The sequence below is a fragment of the Elgaria multicarinata genome, chromosome 4 (assembly GCF_023053635.1).
Source record: "Elgaria multicarinata webbii isolate HBS135686 ecotype San Diego chromosome 4, rElgMul1.1.pri, whole genome shotgun sequence".
Lineage (NCBI taxonomy): Eukaryota > Metazoa > Chordata > Lepidosauria > Squamata > Anguidae > Elgaria > Elgaria multicarinata.
In genome coordinates this window covers 46,236,538-46,253,654 of record NC_086174.1, presented here as the reverse complement: position 1 = coordinate 46,253,654, position 17,117 = coordinate 46,236,538, and the positions used below count along the sequence as shown (strand labels likewise).

The following is a 17,117-nucleotide window of genomic DNA, read 5'->3' as shown; positions in this document are numbered from 1 at the left end:
AAGGGCCTCTCATGCAGATCTTAATATTCAGGCTGGTTTATAGCAAGACAGATGATCCCTTAGATAGCCAATTCAGGAGGGTTTGCATCTTGCACACCGTGCAATTGGTGTGGAGTCTAACAGTAACCTTTCAGCATCACTTTCTAGATGTGGCCCAACAGAAAGGACTGCCACTGCAAAACAGCATCCCCAAGGCCCAGCTCTACAAGCAGTCCAGAAGGGTATCATGGTTAATGGTGTCAAAAGCCACTGAGAAGTCCAAGAGATCTAATATGGTAGCACTCCCTCCCTCCAGATTCCAGCATAGGTCGCTCACCAAAGTGACCAAAGCAGTCTTAAATCAAGCAACATTTGTCCGTTATCAATATTCTATCATATTTAATTGCTATATCTGCATAAAATGTTTTGATCAGAACATAGTATTAACTTGAAATGTCAATAATGGAAGTTGTTAAACAAAATGCCGTGATTAGCGGCAAAGCAACATTAATAAATACATCTAAATAAATCACATTGTTATTTATTTTCTTTATTAAGGAAAGACGCAAATTTGGTCCTTTGGGCTGGAACATTCCCTATGAATTCAACTCAGCAGACTTCACAGCCAGTGTTCAGTTTATACAGAATCATTTGGATGAATGTGATATTAAGAAAGTGGGTATCCATACATCATATTGTTATATCTTCTTTGTATCTAGAGATGATGTGAAGATCATTGTATTCGAGATCTGTTATAAGCTTCAGAGGCTCATAATGCTCACCTCAGAAAAAGAGGCAAGCTGTAGTACCTTCAAAATCTTCACTGGTTCAGATTAAAATCCTAACCAGATAGTAATTCCCAGTTTACCTCCTTCCCACTCACTCAGTCTCTGGAATTACAGCATTGTGTGACCAAGAGAGTTCCTGTGAAGGATTTCCAGCAGAGCCTCTACTGACAGTGGCCTTGTTAACAACAACAAAAGCCTTAACCACCGTGGTTTAAGGTGTCTTCTGAACAAGGCCAGTGTGAATTTGTTATCTGCAGAAGGTTCAAGTGAAAGGGGAGGGGTTTGGGAAGAACAAGGGATGGATAGGGGAATGAGGCCAAGTTCAGATTGGCTGGGAAATGAGCTGAACCTTTTTGTGATTTGTGGGGGAAATGGCTTGGCTCATTTTGTATAGAATCTGATGCAAACCATGGATTCACTCACCCACCTACAAAGCTGCCTTCTACTCAGCCAGACCCTTGATCAGTCTGGCTCATTATTGTTGACACTGACCGGCAGCAGCTCTCCAGAGTTTGAGGCAGGATTCTTTCCTAGTCCTACCTGGAGAAGCCAGGGATTGAATCTGGGACTGTCAGCATGCAAAGCAGGTGCTCTACCACTGACCTAAAGTATACACTATTTGTATTGTGACTTTGCATTGTGAAAAGTAACTTGACTCAAGGAGCGTTCATTAACTTGAACTTGAGCCAACCTGAGATAGCTTTAACTCTGGGTCTTAAATTGGCAGGTATTTATTTATTTGTTTGTTTGTTTATTAAAGTACATTTCTACACAACCCAATAGCCAAAACTATTTGATCTTTGAATGTGTGTGTGAGCATGATCCTGCAGGAAAACATATATAAAGTTCTAAAATATGAATGTATTTTATGAGAAGGAAATTTGTGTTGTAATGGCATTACCCAGCCAGTGAGTAGTACTACTGCGCCTTTGTAGACTGGAGCTGAACTGGGAGATTGCATTTCATAAACACTTTCATGCCCCTCCAAATGCACAGCCATTTGGGGCAATATTGGGGGGCATTCAGATACCAAAGTACACATGAGGGGGAGAAGGAATGCAGCCCCATTGTCTCAGCAACTAAGCCAACATTTCCTGCTGCATCATGCTGCTCAGTGATATTGAAACTACTTTGGCAATGCAAAACAGGAAACATTGGCCCAGATGAATTCACATCCGGATACACATTGAAATATGTAGCATATATTTCTATATCTACTACATTGTTCTTGGTAGGATTTGCATTCCTGCACAACTAGAATCGGTTCAAGAGCTCCAAGTGAGAGCAGTGCAGTAACATTTGCCCTCGTTGACATCACCATATAGTCAAATCTTACTGGCTTCATGGAAATCCCAATATGATCCCTAATTAGCTCAGGTCGCATAGTGAAAGAGAAAGAAGAAGCCCTGAAAACTGAAGTCTCATTCACTTCAATGGGTCTACTCTGCATAGGATTAACAATGGATACAAACCACACTGACAAAGTAGGATTATTGAATGAATGTGAGAAATGTAGAAAAACATCTCTTCACTAATGATTTTCAGCTATCTGGGATAATCAGATGATAGTAACAATTGCTTTTTACAATCTTAGGTCAATTTCTCAAAAACCACAAAATGTAGTTATTTTATTTGCTTTCTGTTTGGGGGGAATTCCATGGAGCAACATTTCCTAGAGCAGCTCAGTTATCTTTGAGGTTTACAGTTTGGGGTGATAGGACAGAGACCCACAAATGGTCTCTGAACACAGTAGGCACCAGTGCGCACATTAGATATGAATTTTGACTAAATAAGATTTAGATAAGATTTAAATAAGGTTAAGATTTACTGTGTTTGTCTCTAGGGAATATCTTGGAGCACAGTCCGATACATGATTGGCGAAGTACAGTATGGAGGCAGGGTCACTGATGATTATGATAAGCGTCTTCTTAATTGCTTTGCAAGGGTAAGAAAATGTGATAATATAAGCAAACCCGCTTCAATGGTTAACTTTCAGTTGAACTAAACTATAGAATGCTGTTAGAAATATACTGACATTGTATTAGGACAACCACAGCCAGAAGTGGATAATTGGTAAATCAGAGCTTTTTGATTTAGGACTTCGTATTTCTTCTAAAGATCAACATATTAATGCCGGGTTGTGGGTAGACTGTTCAATATATCATATTGTCATTATTATTATTATTTAAAGAAGGAGTGTTTCAGCTGCTTATTTAATGAGCTAATGGCTCATGCATTTGATGAGTAGAATTTGAGTTGTTGATGTACATTCATGGGAGGACTCCAGCTTTCTTTCATCCTTCTCAGAGCCCAAGAACACAGCTCCTTTTCAGCATGCTACCTATACTGAAGTAATTTGTGGATTGTAATCTTGTTAATTGTAATCTTGTTCTACTTTGCACAGGTCTGGTTCAGTGAGAAGATGTTTGAAAACACTTTCTGTTTTTACATTGGATATAAGATCCCCGTGTGCAAAACAATGGATCAGTACCATGAGTACATTTCATCTCTCCCTACCATGGATAGCCCAGAAGTCTTTGGTCTTCATCCTAATGCAGATATTACGTAGGTCTAGCAAAGATGTAATTCTTCAGTTTTTGAAAAAATGGTCCACTCTAATTTAAAAACTCTGAGTAACAAAGTACATTTTAATGGAAATTTTCAGTATTTATATGAACCCAAATATTTAAGGAAGCTTTCCTTGACTTTTTCAAGATTGAGGCTGAAGTACTGTGCACATTTACCTAGTAGTAAGCCCCAATGAACTGAATAGGACTTACTTCTGAGTAGACATGTGCTGGGAAGTTTCAAACTTGAAAGTTTAATTTTCAAACTATGATTACTCTATAAACAAGACAAGCTTTCTTAAATGCTGTAGCTTAATTTCAGTAGTACTTTTGGTCCCATCCAGTTGTACCAAATGGTTTAGTTGACATTTTTGCAAGCTGAAATTTGATTAAACAGATTGCAAAAATATGGATATTATTTTTTTAGTTCTCATGAAGCTCTTCAAGTTTAATGATGGAATTTTAATCATACCTGATAACCAATTCCATTTAAATGTTATATTTTACTGAGTCACTTTTTCACCCTTAAATACATAACAGGTTGTTTGTTAGTTTCTGCTTCAAATATTGCATGATCTGCTACAGGAGATAATCAATCATCATTATATTTTATTTGTTTTTTTCTGTAGTTCCTGTGATTCTGTTATGAATTATATTATTTGCAAGACGTTCATACTTAGCATGTCTAAGAATGTGAAAAACTGATCAAATGTTTAATTTATATTGTTAGCAAGTTTTAAACAGTTGACTCTCAAATGTAATATTTACCCATGTAAATATTTTTCTGTACATAGAATATTTGCAGTATTTTCACCCCTCAGACTGAGGGACAGAGTCTGTTTCTTATATTACCTTTGAAAGACAGGAGTGCATTCTCAGGGGGGAGTACCCATATCTGAAAAATCCACACCTAGAGAGAGATTTATTATAGCTTTGACATTTTGCATTGTCTGACAACATGTATTATTATTTTGACATTTCATTGTTATCCAGGCATAAGTATGCCTTCTGCAATTATATCCATGCCTTTAATGTGAGAAGCTGTAAAACTCATGGAAGTCAATGAAGAAGTGGAATCTGCCAATGTCGCAGTAGGATGAATGCTGCTCCCATGAATCCCTGAATTTGCAGGGCGGTGGGCAGTGCTTTTGCAGATCATTAGTTTGTGGATTAGGTCCATACACAGTAACTACCACTCCATTGCTTAGAATGCTAGAAAACTCTCAATCCATCAGATTGTTTTTTGTATGTTGTATTATGAATGGGGACTATCGCCCACCATGCACTTCTCATCTAGGCTATCTATCAGTTTTGAGAACAGCGCCCTTAGAAAAAGCTAAGTGGCATTTTAGGTATTGAGTGGTTAGCATGTTATTGCTTTGGGAATGTACAGAAGCGTTAGATTCCCCCTCCCCGCCGCCCCCACACCTGTCTTTGCTCTAGCTAAATTATTAGTCTTTAAAGTTTTAAATCCCAAAATTGTATTATTTGAAAAATCTGTTGGAGTGGTACCATCTCCCTGAGGTTTCCTAGTTCTGCATGTTTTCTAAGCGAGGCTCAATTTATATACAAAGCACATGTCTATTATCTGCAGATTTTTGAAAATTGCTTGCCTGGAATTAATGAACTACCATCAAAACAGTGAAACTGTTGAGGACCTCAGATATTCAGAAACTTGGAAACAATGTTTTAAATCAAGGCTAGCCAACTTATATATCCTATGGGGACACTCTCTTTTCCAAATACTAACTCAGAGACCAGCCTCCTCCAGTCAGATTGTTTAATAAACTTTGTATCACCTAGCACTTATGCTTCGTTGGTACACAAATGGTGAACTGGGCAATAGAAGACCATGAGTGTGTGCATGGGTGAGAACTGAATGTGCTTCCTTAAAAGATCCCTAAAGAGATAGATTTGGCAGTGATTCTTTGCCATTCCAGAATGTACATGATCAGTATAATATAACATTTACATTAAATAGACATGGAGATCCATTGGTCATATTCAGGCATAACACTTAGCCATAGCTTACCACTGCGGTCCCCAACATGAGGCCTATGGGCACATTTGTAGCCCCAGACACCTCTTGGTGCCTCTCTTGCAGTTTTCTTTAGTTTTCTTTTAATTAAAAGACCCCCTTTTCCTTTTTTTAAATGGGAGGCTGGTATGCTGTGAAACGCAACATCTTTATTTGTGCGAATCTCTCTTGGGTCCAGAGACATCTTTAAGAAATAGAAAATGGTGGGTGGCTGCAGCCCAGTGCTTCATTTTGAAGTGTGCCTAGCCACCCATTCCAAAAAAGGGGACACTAGGTGGGGGTGATCAGAATAATCTTGGGGCCTGGAGCAGGTTACAGAGAGCAATGGGGTGTTGTGTATGTGGTTTGTGTGTAATGTGGATATGGTGTGCCTGTGTGTGTATTTTTCTGAGCATCTTCAGTTTGTGTTCAGTGAAATAGATATTTTGTTGTGCTTTGTGAGGACAAATATGTGATTTGGCATTTGGGGCTCAGATCACACATCTCTGTCTTGTATTCAGTTTCTTCACGAACTTGTCTCTGTGCCTTCTCTGTTTGCCTTCTGTGAAATCAGTGTTGGGGAAGAAAACTGTGGGATCAAAAGAGTGGGTTTCTGTTTTGTAGCTCACATCCTACTTCTGCATGGTACTTGGGTTCTTGGGCAAATTACTTTTGTTTTAGCTTCACCACTTTGCCTTTTGGGAAATGGGTGTTTTGTGACAGGCTACATCTATCATTGTAGCCATTTTCTAAGTGGGCAAGCCCCTCCCTATGGCTGCCATTTTGGGAGAGCACCCATGATACTTTCAAAATTCCAGATATGTTCACAGGCTCAAAAATGTTGGGAACCCCTGTCTTAGTGCTATGTGAAAGAGCCACAGTGAGCCTTGGGCTTGTACATGTCACTTTCCTCCTCTTATGTGGACAAGAGGAGTTCAAAACCTTTAGCTTTGCTTTAACCACAACTTTGTCCAAACTGGGATTTAACCATGTTTTGTCCAAACTGAGATTTAACATTAGCTAGGGTTAGTTTCAAAACAAGGCAACTTCAAACTATGGTTTATGAAGATGGCTTGTTTAAAGTAACCATAGTTAATGCTAACTACAGTTATCAGTTTGGATGAAACTGGAAGCTACAGATAAGTAAAAGTTGAGGCAAAAGCTTCCAAACTCCTCTTCTTGTCTGCTGAAGAGAAGAAGAGAGGAGAGCATGTAACCCAAAGCTCACTGTGGCTTGTTTACAAAGTGCTACACTATGGCATAATGTTACATACGAACACAGCCATTGGGTTCTTTTCCACCTGAATGAAACTGAGTATTCTTTACCATGTTGTTTTAATTTCTCTGAAATTAATCTTAGAATACACTAATCACTGGTTACAAGACTAACATCATGACCAAACCATAGTTTCTTGTGAGAAACAGATTCTGTTACTAGAAACACCAAGAAAGAGTGAAGAAATATAACTTATTACCTCTGCAAAGGGTTCCATCAGTCCACTTTCTAAAAATTAAACTAACATTCTGTAGTACCTTTGGAAATGTTTTCTCTTACTTTTGCTGCAAAATCTAATTGTAGGAGCCTGTAGTGTTCGGAAGATACTCACATCCTGGGCGTTCCATTGTGACCGTCTGCTAAGCTTGGATGTTCTAGTCCTTCCCAGTCCCAAAATAATATGATCGGCTCTTCTGTGACTTTTCAGTGTGCACACTGCATCAGACAATTTATTGTTCTCATAAGTTCTGAACTATTGCATATTATTTAAAATTCCTCTCAGGTATCAAAGTAACACAGCAGCAGATGTCCTGAATACCATTACCAATATTCAACCAAAGGAAAGTGGAGGTGGAGTAGGAGAAACTCGAGAAGCCATTGTGTATCGATTAGCTGAAGATATGCTTGAGAAACTGCCTCCTGATTATATACCCCATGAGGTGACTATTCTAAATTTTGTATGAGAGTTGCCCTAAAAATTACAGAGATGAAAACACTAATATTGTGGTAGACTCCGGGGAGAGTTGTAGCTTCTGAGTGGTTCAAAAAGCTGCATGTGGGAGTATGAAGAATATTGAATAACTAGAAATGGCATTTGCCTGCTTCAGTGGATGTAATAAAAAACCAAGTGGCTGTTAATACTAAGGCCAGATCTATACCAAGCAGGATATAGCACTCTGAAAGCAGTTTGAAAATGGTATATGGAATGTGTCCTGGGCCCCAACAGTCGTCAATACTGTTATAAACCATTATAAAGCAGTAGTACAGATCCTGCATAAGGGAAAGGGAAGCTACAAACAAAAAGTAGGAGGCCATGACAGAGGGACACGTTTTAGAGCTTTACCGAACTAGAAGTGTCAGGGTTTGCTACTTTAGAAAGGAAGGAGTAGGTGCTGAATTGATACAAACCACACCTGGGAAAAGCTAGTAGGCATGGAGCACATGAATGTATAACCATTTAAATCAAAATTTATATCTGGGGTTTCCAACATGGTGCTTGCGGACACCTCTCTTGGTACCCACCAAGTTCCCTACCCCTCCTGTATTTTATTTTGTTTTATTTCTTAAGATTATTTTTCAACTGAGAGGCTGGCAGGGTGCTTCTCTCCAGCACCATCTTTGCTTGGGCTCAAAGTAGTAGTTTTACATTTTCGAACTGAGACTGTCACCTGTGCCTTGTAGTTTGGTCCTTGGACGAATTACATTTCCTTTAATGAGTGCTTTCTGGCCATCATGACAGCCATTTTGTTAGAGCACCCACATCTCTCAAAATTCCAAATGTGTCAAACAAGTTCTTTGTGTGTGTGTTTGCGTTGGGGAGGAGGGGTTGATTTATATCATGCTATTTGCCCTCATTCTGAATAAATGAAATTGGCTTTGCAACCCTTTCTCCACATCAGATATCAAAACTGGGGTTGGGTTTTTTGTGAGGGATTAAGTTTGTGAAACACACCAACCCTGTTTCCGCTTAACTATAAATATTCTGTTATAGAGAATCCTTTGGTGCTGCATAAAGGGAGAATTAAAGCCTCTTTATGATGTTAGAATAGGAATTTGGCTGGATGTGTGTCTAATGGCTGTACCTTAAGGGAAAATTATTAGCTAATCAATTACCAATGAGAATGGCTCCCTTGATTCCATATATCACATCAAAGGTCATGTGCATCCCCAGATTATAATAACTTCAAACAACTGCGTATTAGTGAATAATTCTCTCTTTTTAAAGTCAAGATGCTGCAAACATTGGCACATCTGTGCTGCCATTTAAAAATCCAATGGGTTCTTCAAGGGCAGTGAAAAATAGCAAGTTATAAGATCCATCTAGAAGAAATATGAAAGAATAATACTGATATTAAAGTTATTTCTCCTTCCTAAAAAAAATCCATAAAGGATTTATTAAATGAAATACATCCAATACTACTCTACTTCACATAGTTGCAGTACTTAGTTATCGAAATTTAATGGGTACATTCATTGTCCACAATGAAGAGCTTACAAATCTTAAGCTAAACATACGAATACAATAATTGCATTCTCTTCCACTAACTAGATAGACTTTCCCCTTGTATATCTGTCCTTAGATGATCATAAAGACTACTGATTTAGGCTGCAATCCACTGAGTGCTGCTCCCAGGCAGCCTCCATTGAAATAAATGATGGCTGTATGGAACTGCTTTGTGAACTTTTACTCACTGTTGCCTTTTTTTTTTTTGCCCCTCTTATGAATACTACAGAGTTCTAAAATAAGATATATTAGATTCTGCAATGGTGATAATATATCACTTGACTAGTTTCTGTATTTAATCGCTAGTTTACTTTTCAGTGATTTAGTGACTTTACTTTTACAGTTTCCCACCATATGCATACAACATACTCTTAGATAAATGCAGAGAAATTTACATCTTTGCTTTGAAGTCATAGCGCCATGTCAGTTCCACAGTCCTAGACACATCTACTTGGATGCCGTTGATTCCAGAGGACGCTGTTCTTCAGTGACTGTGCTTGGTCTATATTCAACCTACATATGCTGATTTTTGTGATACCTGAGCTGGTCTATTCGTATGTTACTTTAAATCTTTATACTGGACAAGTCCTCTTCCCTAATTTCCTACAGGGACTTAGAGATTCATTAGACAAGCATTTTATCGCTCGCTCGCTACTGACCACTTATGTATGTGCACGCATCCTTTAGATGATGACGTCTGCCTCCCACGTGCCTCCGGCTCCTTCTGCTTGTTTTCCCACAGCAAAATAGACCCCATTTAATCCAACTTTATATTAAAAAAAAAGTGCAATGTGCTGCGATCTCCTGCTGTGTGCAGGAAAAGCGGCACATTAAAACGGCCCCTGAATGGGCCACGTGGTGTTTACTTCCTCTTTCCCCTCTGGGGAAAATGAAGAACTGCAGAGAAGTGACGGTAAGGAAACCTGATTCTCCCGTGTGATGATGCTCTTATACTATCTCTGTCCCTTCCATTCCACTGCGTATTAGTGGAATGGAATTCCACTAATGCACACTGGAATTAAGGGTTTTTTCCCCTCCCACCTTGATTTTCAGTGACAAAACAGCATCTACTACTGCCATCTCAGCTGCTGAGTATCATGACACTTGTGAGCAGGCTAGGCGGCTTTGTCTTTCTACTGAGCAGGCTGGCTTTGATTGGCAGGATTTTTGTCTAGATTATGCTCTTTTTTAGTTACAATGATTTATAAATCTTTTTTTCACAGCCATATTTTTTTACCCAAATTTTGAAGTTCTGTAATCTGCCTTGAGCCTTCAGGATGAAACTTGATTTAAAATTAGATTTAAAAAGTACTTTTGTTAGCAGGTGGAACAGTGCTAGTTTGGTGCTAAGTAAGTTTGGCTTCAGATATTAGAATAAAAACTGTCATGAATGCATGGGTGTCTTTTGTCATGCATCTCCTTTTAGCTCTTCCAGTGTGACATCCAAGGAGGAACCTACATTTGAGCCATATGCATATGGGAAGGACAAGGGAAGGGCCACAGCTTTAGTACAAGGTGCAAAGGAAGGACCGCTGCTCAACGATAGACCACATGCTTGCATGCAGAAGGGCCCACATCCAGTTTCTGGAATCTGTAGTAAAAAGATTGCAAGTAGTAGGTTGAGAAGGCCTCTGCCTGGGAATTTGGAGAGCCACTGCAAGGCAGTTTAGACCATACTGGGCTATATGGAGCAATGGTCTGACTCAATGCACATGTTTTCCTTGTGGATAATTAATCAGTACATGTAAGATCAGCTATTTGACACCCCCCCCCACACACACCTTCTCTGTGGTTTGTTTGTTCCCTGATTTTCCATAAAATATGCTAACAGTAGGTGGCTAACAGTAACATTCACAATTAAAAAGTAACATAAGACCACATATAAGTAGCAGCCAGTTAAAACATCATTAAGTAAAAACACAGGTTAAAACACAGAGCAGCAGAAAAAATAAATGAGCTCAATGTGCTAAAGGCCTGTTTAATAAGCGTTTTGCCTGCTGGTGGAAGCCCATCAGTGAAGAGATCCAAAGTCTGGATGCAGCCACTAAAAGGCCCTCAAGTTCCTATCAAACAGACATCAGATGTTGTGACAGAGAGAAGCGGATCTCCAGAATATCTCAATACCTAGTCAGGTTTGTGCAGGAGAAGGCAATCCTTCAAGTATTCTGGTCCTAAGCCATATGGGGCTTTAAATGTAATAACCTGCTTGTGTCCAGAAATGGACTAGCAGTCATTGTAACTGCTGTAATGTCCAGTTACTGGTGATCTATGAGCTGGACCCTATCACAAAATCAATATGAATGTAGAACCAACAATGCTTCTATGTCAACTTTCATCCCTTGGCCTGGATATCATACAGCATCAAGATACTTGCATCTTGTTCATATTAGAGCTGCAGTGACTGGCAGAACCTGGATCGGTCTCAGGTGGGAATGAGATGATTTGCTAGGAATAAGATGGTTTAGTTCCTATTGGGCTGGTTGGGACACACACACCCCGAATCATAAATGGGAAGGCTGCTATTTTGTTGAGTATATGGTATGTTTTGTTAGTGCTATTCTGAATGCCTTATTGACTGCCTAGCTTTCTCTTAATTCCTTGTTTTTAGGTGAAAGCTCGCTTAGTTAAAATGGGCCATCTTAATTCTATGAATATTTTCCTTCGACAAGAAATTGACCGGATGCAAAAGGTTATCAAAATAGTACGAAATAGTCTCAGTGATCTTAAGCTTGCCATAGAAGGAACTATTATTATGAGTGAGGTAACTAATTATATTTTTACATATGACTACTATGGGTGGCAAGCAGATGAGTTCAGTTTGCGTTTTAATTTGCATTTCTAAAACCAATGCACAAACCAAAATGCAGTTATCCTCTGGTACTTTCCCTTCTCCAAATTTTGCAATACAGTTGTCCAATTAAAAAGAATACATACAAAAAGTGTATCTTAGGGAGAGGTGTGCATATTTTTAGTGAAACTAACATGCCAAAATGCATTACATTAGAGAAGGTTGCTTCAAAATCTGCATATCTTAGGCAAAATTGTGTACAAAACATATATATGCATATATCAAGATAAATGCACATGAAGATACATATAAATTTTCATAAGGACTAAAAAAAATGCAAGTTAATGTGAAAATGGGACAAAATAAACTTAAGCATCCTGCTCTGGCTGGGTCAGACTATGAGTTAGGCAAAAAAAAGGGCAAATCTAACAGGCAAGTCAATTCGGAAGGCAAATAGTTAAGCACTGAGGTATCAATCCAGTTGGGATCAGTTTAAGGAATGAATCAGAATACCAACAGTGGTCAAAGCACAGTATTAACAAGCGAGTAAGTGGTTTCCAGAAAAAAGGGCTGAGGTGAAGCCGAGGTCCAAATATGGGAGAATAATCAAACAGGAACAAAGTCCAAAAAGATGGGTCAAGCAAGAGTCATAGAACAAAGGTTCAGTCGTAAGGTAAGCGCAGGGATAGAAGACACTAAAACTAAAAGTAAAACTTTCTTCCAACAGCTAGTAAGCACTAACTGAAGGCTTATATAGCCAGAGCCCATCTAGAGCTCAGCTGCAATTCATTACAGTCCCTCTGGCCACGGTTCTACTTGTGAGGAGAGCATTGTTCCTGAAGAGTCCTTTCTTCTTGAAGACTTCTTCAACGGAGCACTCCTTCTCAAATGAACTCCATTGGCTTGCCTCTTGAGGCAATGATGTTCTTGGGGACTAGGTGATTGCCCAGTCTCTGCCTTGGAGGTGGAGCTCCGTTCCTGTGAGTATAGACCTATGGTCATCTCCATCAAGAGCCCAGCCTCCCTCATCTTTCCTCATGTTCCTTGACTTTGAGGATTCCTCCAGCAGGGGGCATGGCATTAAGACTGAAAAATGAAAAACAGAGAGAAACAAAAATTGACGTATTAATCCAGCCCAGTACCTAGTCATTTCTATATTGCTGCATCGCAACACAAATGCATAAATGCATATTCTGTTTTTCATTTCTTCAGAATTTAAGAGATGCGCTTGATAACATGTATGATGCTCGAATTCCTCAATTTTGGAAACGTGTATCTTGGGATTCTTCCACCCTTGGATTCTGGTTTACTGAACTTCTAGAGAGAAATAACCAGTTTCGCACCTGGATATTTGAAGGAAGGCCACATGTATTTTGGATGACTGGATTCTTTAATCCCCAGGGTAAGTTTTAGAAGGGTAGAATTAACTCTATATTGTTCTATAAATAAAACCACAGTTTTATTTACTGTACTACAGTGCTGTTTTGATAGAGGATATGGGTAGAGATCAAATATATGTAGAGGCTAAAAAAAAAATCAATGAGAGAATTTCCATTTCTAATATAGTTTATGTAAATGAAAATAAATGTTCATACTTTCTGTCACATTCACATGAAAGTAGCATTAAAAGATTTCCCATCCTTTCTTGGCATACTTTCTTCCCACCAAAGGACATTTACACTTTTACGGAAAAGCAAGGAAAAGAAAATACCTATAAGGGCGAGTGACCCTAAAATATTACAAATCTTTTGCCATTTTCAATAGTTTAATGATCACTTTGTATTGTAGTGAATTGATGAATGTTACTGGTTCTAAAAGCTTTTGCTGAAGTATACTTCTTTCTGGAAAGAAGTGTTTGTCATCTATGGGTTTAGGTTTAGAAACATTATGGTTCTTGGGATATAAAATACAGTTCAGATCTGTAGTGTTTCTGTGACTTTCTAGCCTGCATGTACTTTCTATTATAGTACTGCTATCACTGGCTTCTGTTGATTACAACTTCGAGATACTTAAAATCTTAGCCACTAGGTGTTGCTACTGTTAATTCTCTAATAAATACCAGAAGTCTACAGTTCAATTTTTCTGATTTTTTAAAATTCTATCGTTTTTGCCAGTAGTCTGCTGCTGAGAATTTTAGAGTACATTCCTAAGGGATTGCCACTCTGTAGATGAAGGACTTTGAGATCACCCATCTACTGCCAGCAAGAGCCATGCAAGGTGGGAGGAATGGCAGAGCCATTTACAGCCTTGCAATCCTCCTTTGCTATGATTATTGCTAAGTAGGCCTCTGGGCCCAGCTAACTACCACACATTGCTGGAGCAGGAGCAGGGCCTGAGAGGTCTTTGGATTTATTAGATTCTCAGCTACTCCTTACCCTTCCCATTCACTGGAACATCCCTTCCTTTCCTCTTTCCGAGATCAGAACTATGGCCTTAGCTAGACCTACCTGTTAGTCCGTGACAGAGGGTTGAAGATCGCGTGATGGTTCTATCATGAGATCCCCCCTCTGTTTACACGTGGTGTGCGATGACTTCAGAGGGAGAGGTTTTGTCCCTGCCATTTTTTATTTTCTTAAAGAGCCAGCAGCGCACAAGCACTTGTGCGCAAAAGGTAAGTCCTGAGGAGCTCTGCGCCCCGTGCATGGGTCCCAGCTCCTCATGCGTAACCGTGAGGAGCCAGGACAAAACGTGGCGCCCAGCCACATATTCTGCAGTCTCGGGCTCAGCCCAAGACCATGGAAAAACTGGGCCTAAAGGGTAGGGTGAGATCCCGGAGTAAGGGAGGGATCATCCCTCCCTGATCCCAGGATCCCCTGTGCATTATGTGAATGCACAGGGGCAATCCCGGGGATAGCCCCGTGATTTCGCCCCATCTAGCTATGGCCTATGACTTCAAGTGAGGAGATGCCATAGAGCTTTCCATGGCAGTGAGGGTTTGGAGGGGTGTGTGGAATCCATGCTTGGAACTCCTCTTCCACAATTGAATCTCTGCTTCCAACCTTAGAGGAGGGGATGCTCTCCAGATGCTGTCTGGGGGACCATAGGATTGCGCTGTTAGGATGCAATCCTATGTATGTTTAGACAGAAAAAAAGTCCTACAACTCCTAGCATTCCTCAGCTAGCATGGCTGTCTGGGGAATGCTGGGAATTGTAGGACATGCCTAAGATTCCATCTTTAGTGTACTTTTTATACCATGGATGCTTTAACCAGAAAGCATTGCAGTTTCAAGACAGTTAAGGGAAACAGATTTATTAAACTTGCCTTGCTTTTGCATTCACTTTACAGGGTTCCTAACAGCTATGAGGCAAGAAGTGACTCGAGCACACAAAGGTTGGGCTTTGGATACAGTAACTATACATAATGAAGTGCTGAAACAAATTAGAGAAGAAATCACAGCAGCACCTCCTGTATGTATGACATGTCTTTATGTTGGCATTAATTTCAGAACATTTTCCAACATTCTAGATACATTTTTTAAACTGCTAAAGAAAAAAAAATGGCATTCGATTTGATTTAGATTTTCTAACAATGGAAGAAATGATAATGATATTCTCATCTACATATCGTTTCCACCCCCTACCATCAGAGCACCGAAGGTAAAGAAGGAACAGTGATGGAGGTTTATGTTGCTGCAAGGAGAAGGCCTCTCGGGGTGGATCTCCTTGTCTGTCCATGTAGAGGGAGATCTGTAATATCCTCAGGGTGCTTGGATCACCTTTCAGGAACTATAGGATTGTGCACTAAAATTGCACCAATGCACTTTTCTCAGTTTATTCTATAATTTAGGGATGTGCTCCGCTTCTAATCGGACCGGTGAATTAGAAGCAGAGCGGGGTGCTTCGCCTCCCCTTAAGGCGGAGGTGAAGAGGATTGGGGGGCCGGCGGAGCGTGGTGAAGAGGATCGAGGTGAAGGCGGATCCTTCGCCTCGATCCGGAGCTCCGCCGGAAAGGTAAGTGGGGTTTACCGGGCCCTGCCGCTGTCGCTGTCGCCCATGCAGTGACAGCGGCAGGGCCCGGTAAACCCCCCCTCCTCTCCCTTACTTGCCTCCATCCGCGGTCTGTTGGCTTCTTCAATTGAGCCCGCGGTTCAACCAGGAAGTCTGGGCCGCACTTGCGGCCCAGACTTCCTGGTTGAACCGCAGGCTCAATTGAAGAAGCCGACGGACCACGGACGGAGGCAGGCAAGGCCCCCTCCCCCTTGGTCCCTTACCGGGCTCTGCCGCCATCACCGCATGGGAGGCGATGGCGGCAGGGCCCGGTAACCCCCCCCGCCCTCCTCTCCCGGCCTTACCTGGCACCACTCCCCTCCACTGCGGAGCTCCGATTCGGAGCCGGAGCTCCGCGGAGAAGAGGAGCGGAGTATGGGCGGAGCGGTGTGGAGCAGGCCGATCCGAAATTTTCGGATCGGCCCGCGGGGCGGAACGGGGGGTCCGTGCACACCTCTACTATAATTGTGCTATATACATTCTATAGTGGGGGGATTAATTATTTTGATTAATTTTTGAACTCAGTATTTGAACATTGTTCATTCCCACTTTGTGCAATTTGAGAAACTTTACAGATCAAAATTTCTTTACCATTTCAAACTTCGCTAATTATACCATAACTTATATTGAAAAGGTTAAGTCAACAAAGTCATGCTGTAATTTTAAAAACAGACACTTTTCTATGAATAATAAACATCCATTCTTTTTACACAGGAAGGGGTATATATTTATGGATTATACTTGGATGGAGCTGGATGGGATAGGCGTAATAATAAACTCACTGAATCTACAGCGAAGATTCTTTTCACAGTACTCCCTGTTGTGCATATATTTGCGATTAATACAACTGGCCCAAGAGATCCTAAACTCTATGTTTGTCCCATTTACAAGAAGCCAAGGAGAACCGATTTGACCTACATTACTGCAATCTACCTAAGGACAACTGTATCCCCAGATCACTGGATACTTAGAGGAGTGGCCCTCCTGTGTGATGTCAAATAAATACTGATTCTATGACAAAACACTGTAATGTGAGATTTCAGTCAAAAATGGTTATACATGATTAGCTATTCTCTTTCTCCTTACAAGGCAATTCTCATTTGCTTTATAATTTCTAGCAACTTTGCCTTGTATAGTTATGCTTTGATATTTGCTATATTAAATAGTTTAGTGTCAAAATGCAAAATCAAGTTCTGAGTGTTGGTCTTTTCTTCTCTTTCCCCTTGTCATATTTTATTTTTAATGGAACTTATTAGCCCAGTTAACTAAGCAGTTATGCGACAGTATTTAGATTTAATGGCCAAGTCATTGGGAAGGTCATTGGAACTAATCTGCCTTATATCCAGGTACACTGTTTAAACTGGTTCATGAATTAGGCTGCCTGTCAGAAACTGTAGAATGGATCTAAATCTTAAAAGGCAGAAGACCATGAATTGCAGATATGTTTTTTCTTTTAATTTTTGAACAAGACACTGAAATTCAGGACAAAGA

The 17,117-nt window shown here is 40.2% G+C and overlaps 1 protein-coding gene across 1 annotated transcript in view; it reads left to right on the top strand.

Annotated features, from left to right (window-relative positions):
* The window catches only part of DNAH8 (dynein axonemal heavy chain 8), a 154,984-nt gene extending 138,356 nt beyond the window's left edge, over nucleotides 1–16,628 (top strand). The window contains exons 82-89 of the mRNA XM_063125403.1: nucleotides 538–654; nucleotides 2,611–2,712; nucleotides 3,172–3,332; nucleotides 7,130–7,286; nucleotides 11,460–11,612; nucleotides 12,852–13,041; nucleotides 14,926–15,047; nucleotides 16,341–16,628. Of these exons, the coding sequence (XP_062981473.1) occupies nucleotides 538–654; nucleotides 2,611–2,712; nucleotides 3,172–3,332; nucleotides 7,130–7,286; nucleotides 11,460–11,612; nucleotides 12,852–13,041; nucleotides 14,926–15,047; nucleotides 16,341–16,628 (1,290 nt within the window). The remainder of the gene's footprint in view (nucleotides 1–537; nucleotides 655–2,610; nucleotides 2,713–3,171; nucleotides 3,333–7,129; nucleotides 7,287–11,459; nucleotides 11,613–12,851; nucleotides 13,042–14,925; nucleotides 15,048–16,340) is intronic.
* Nucleotides 16,629–17,117: the final 489 nt, after the last annotated feature.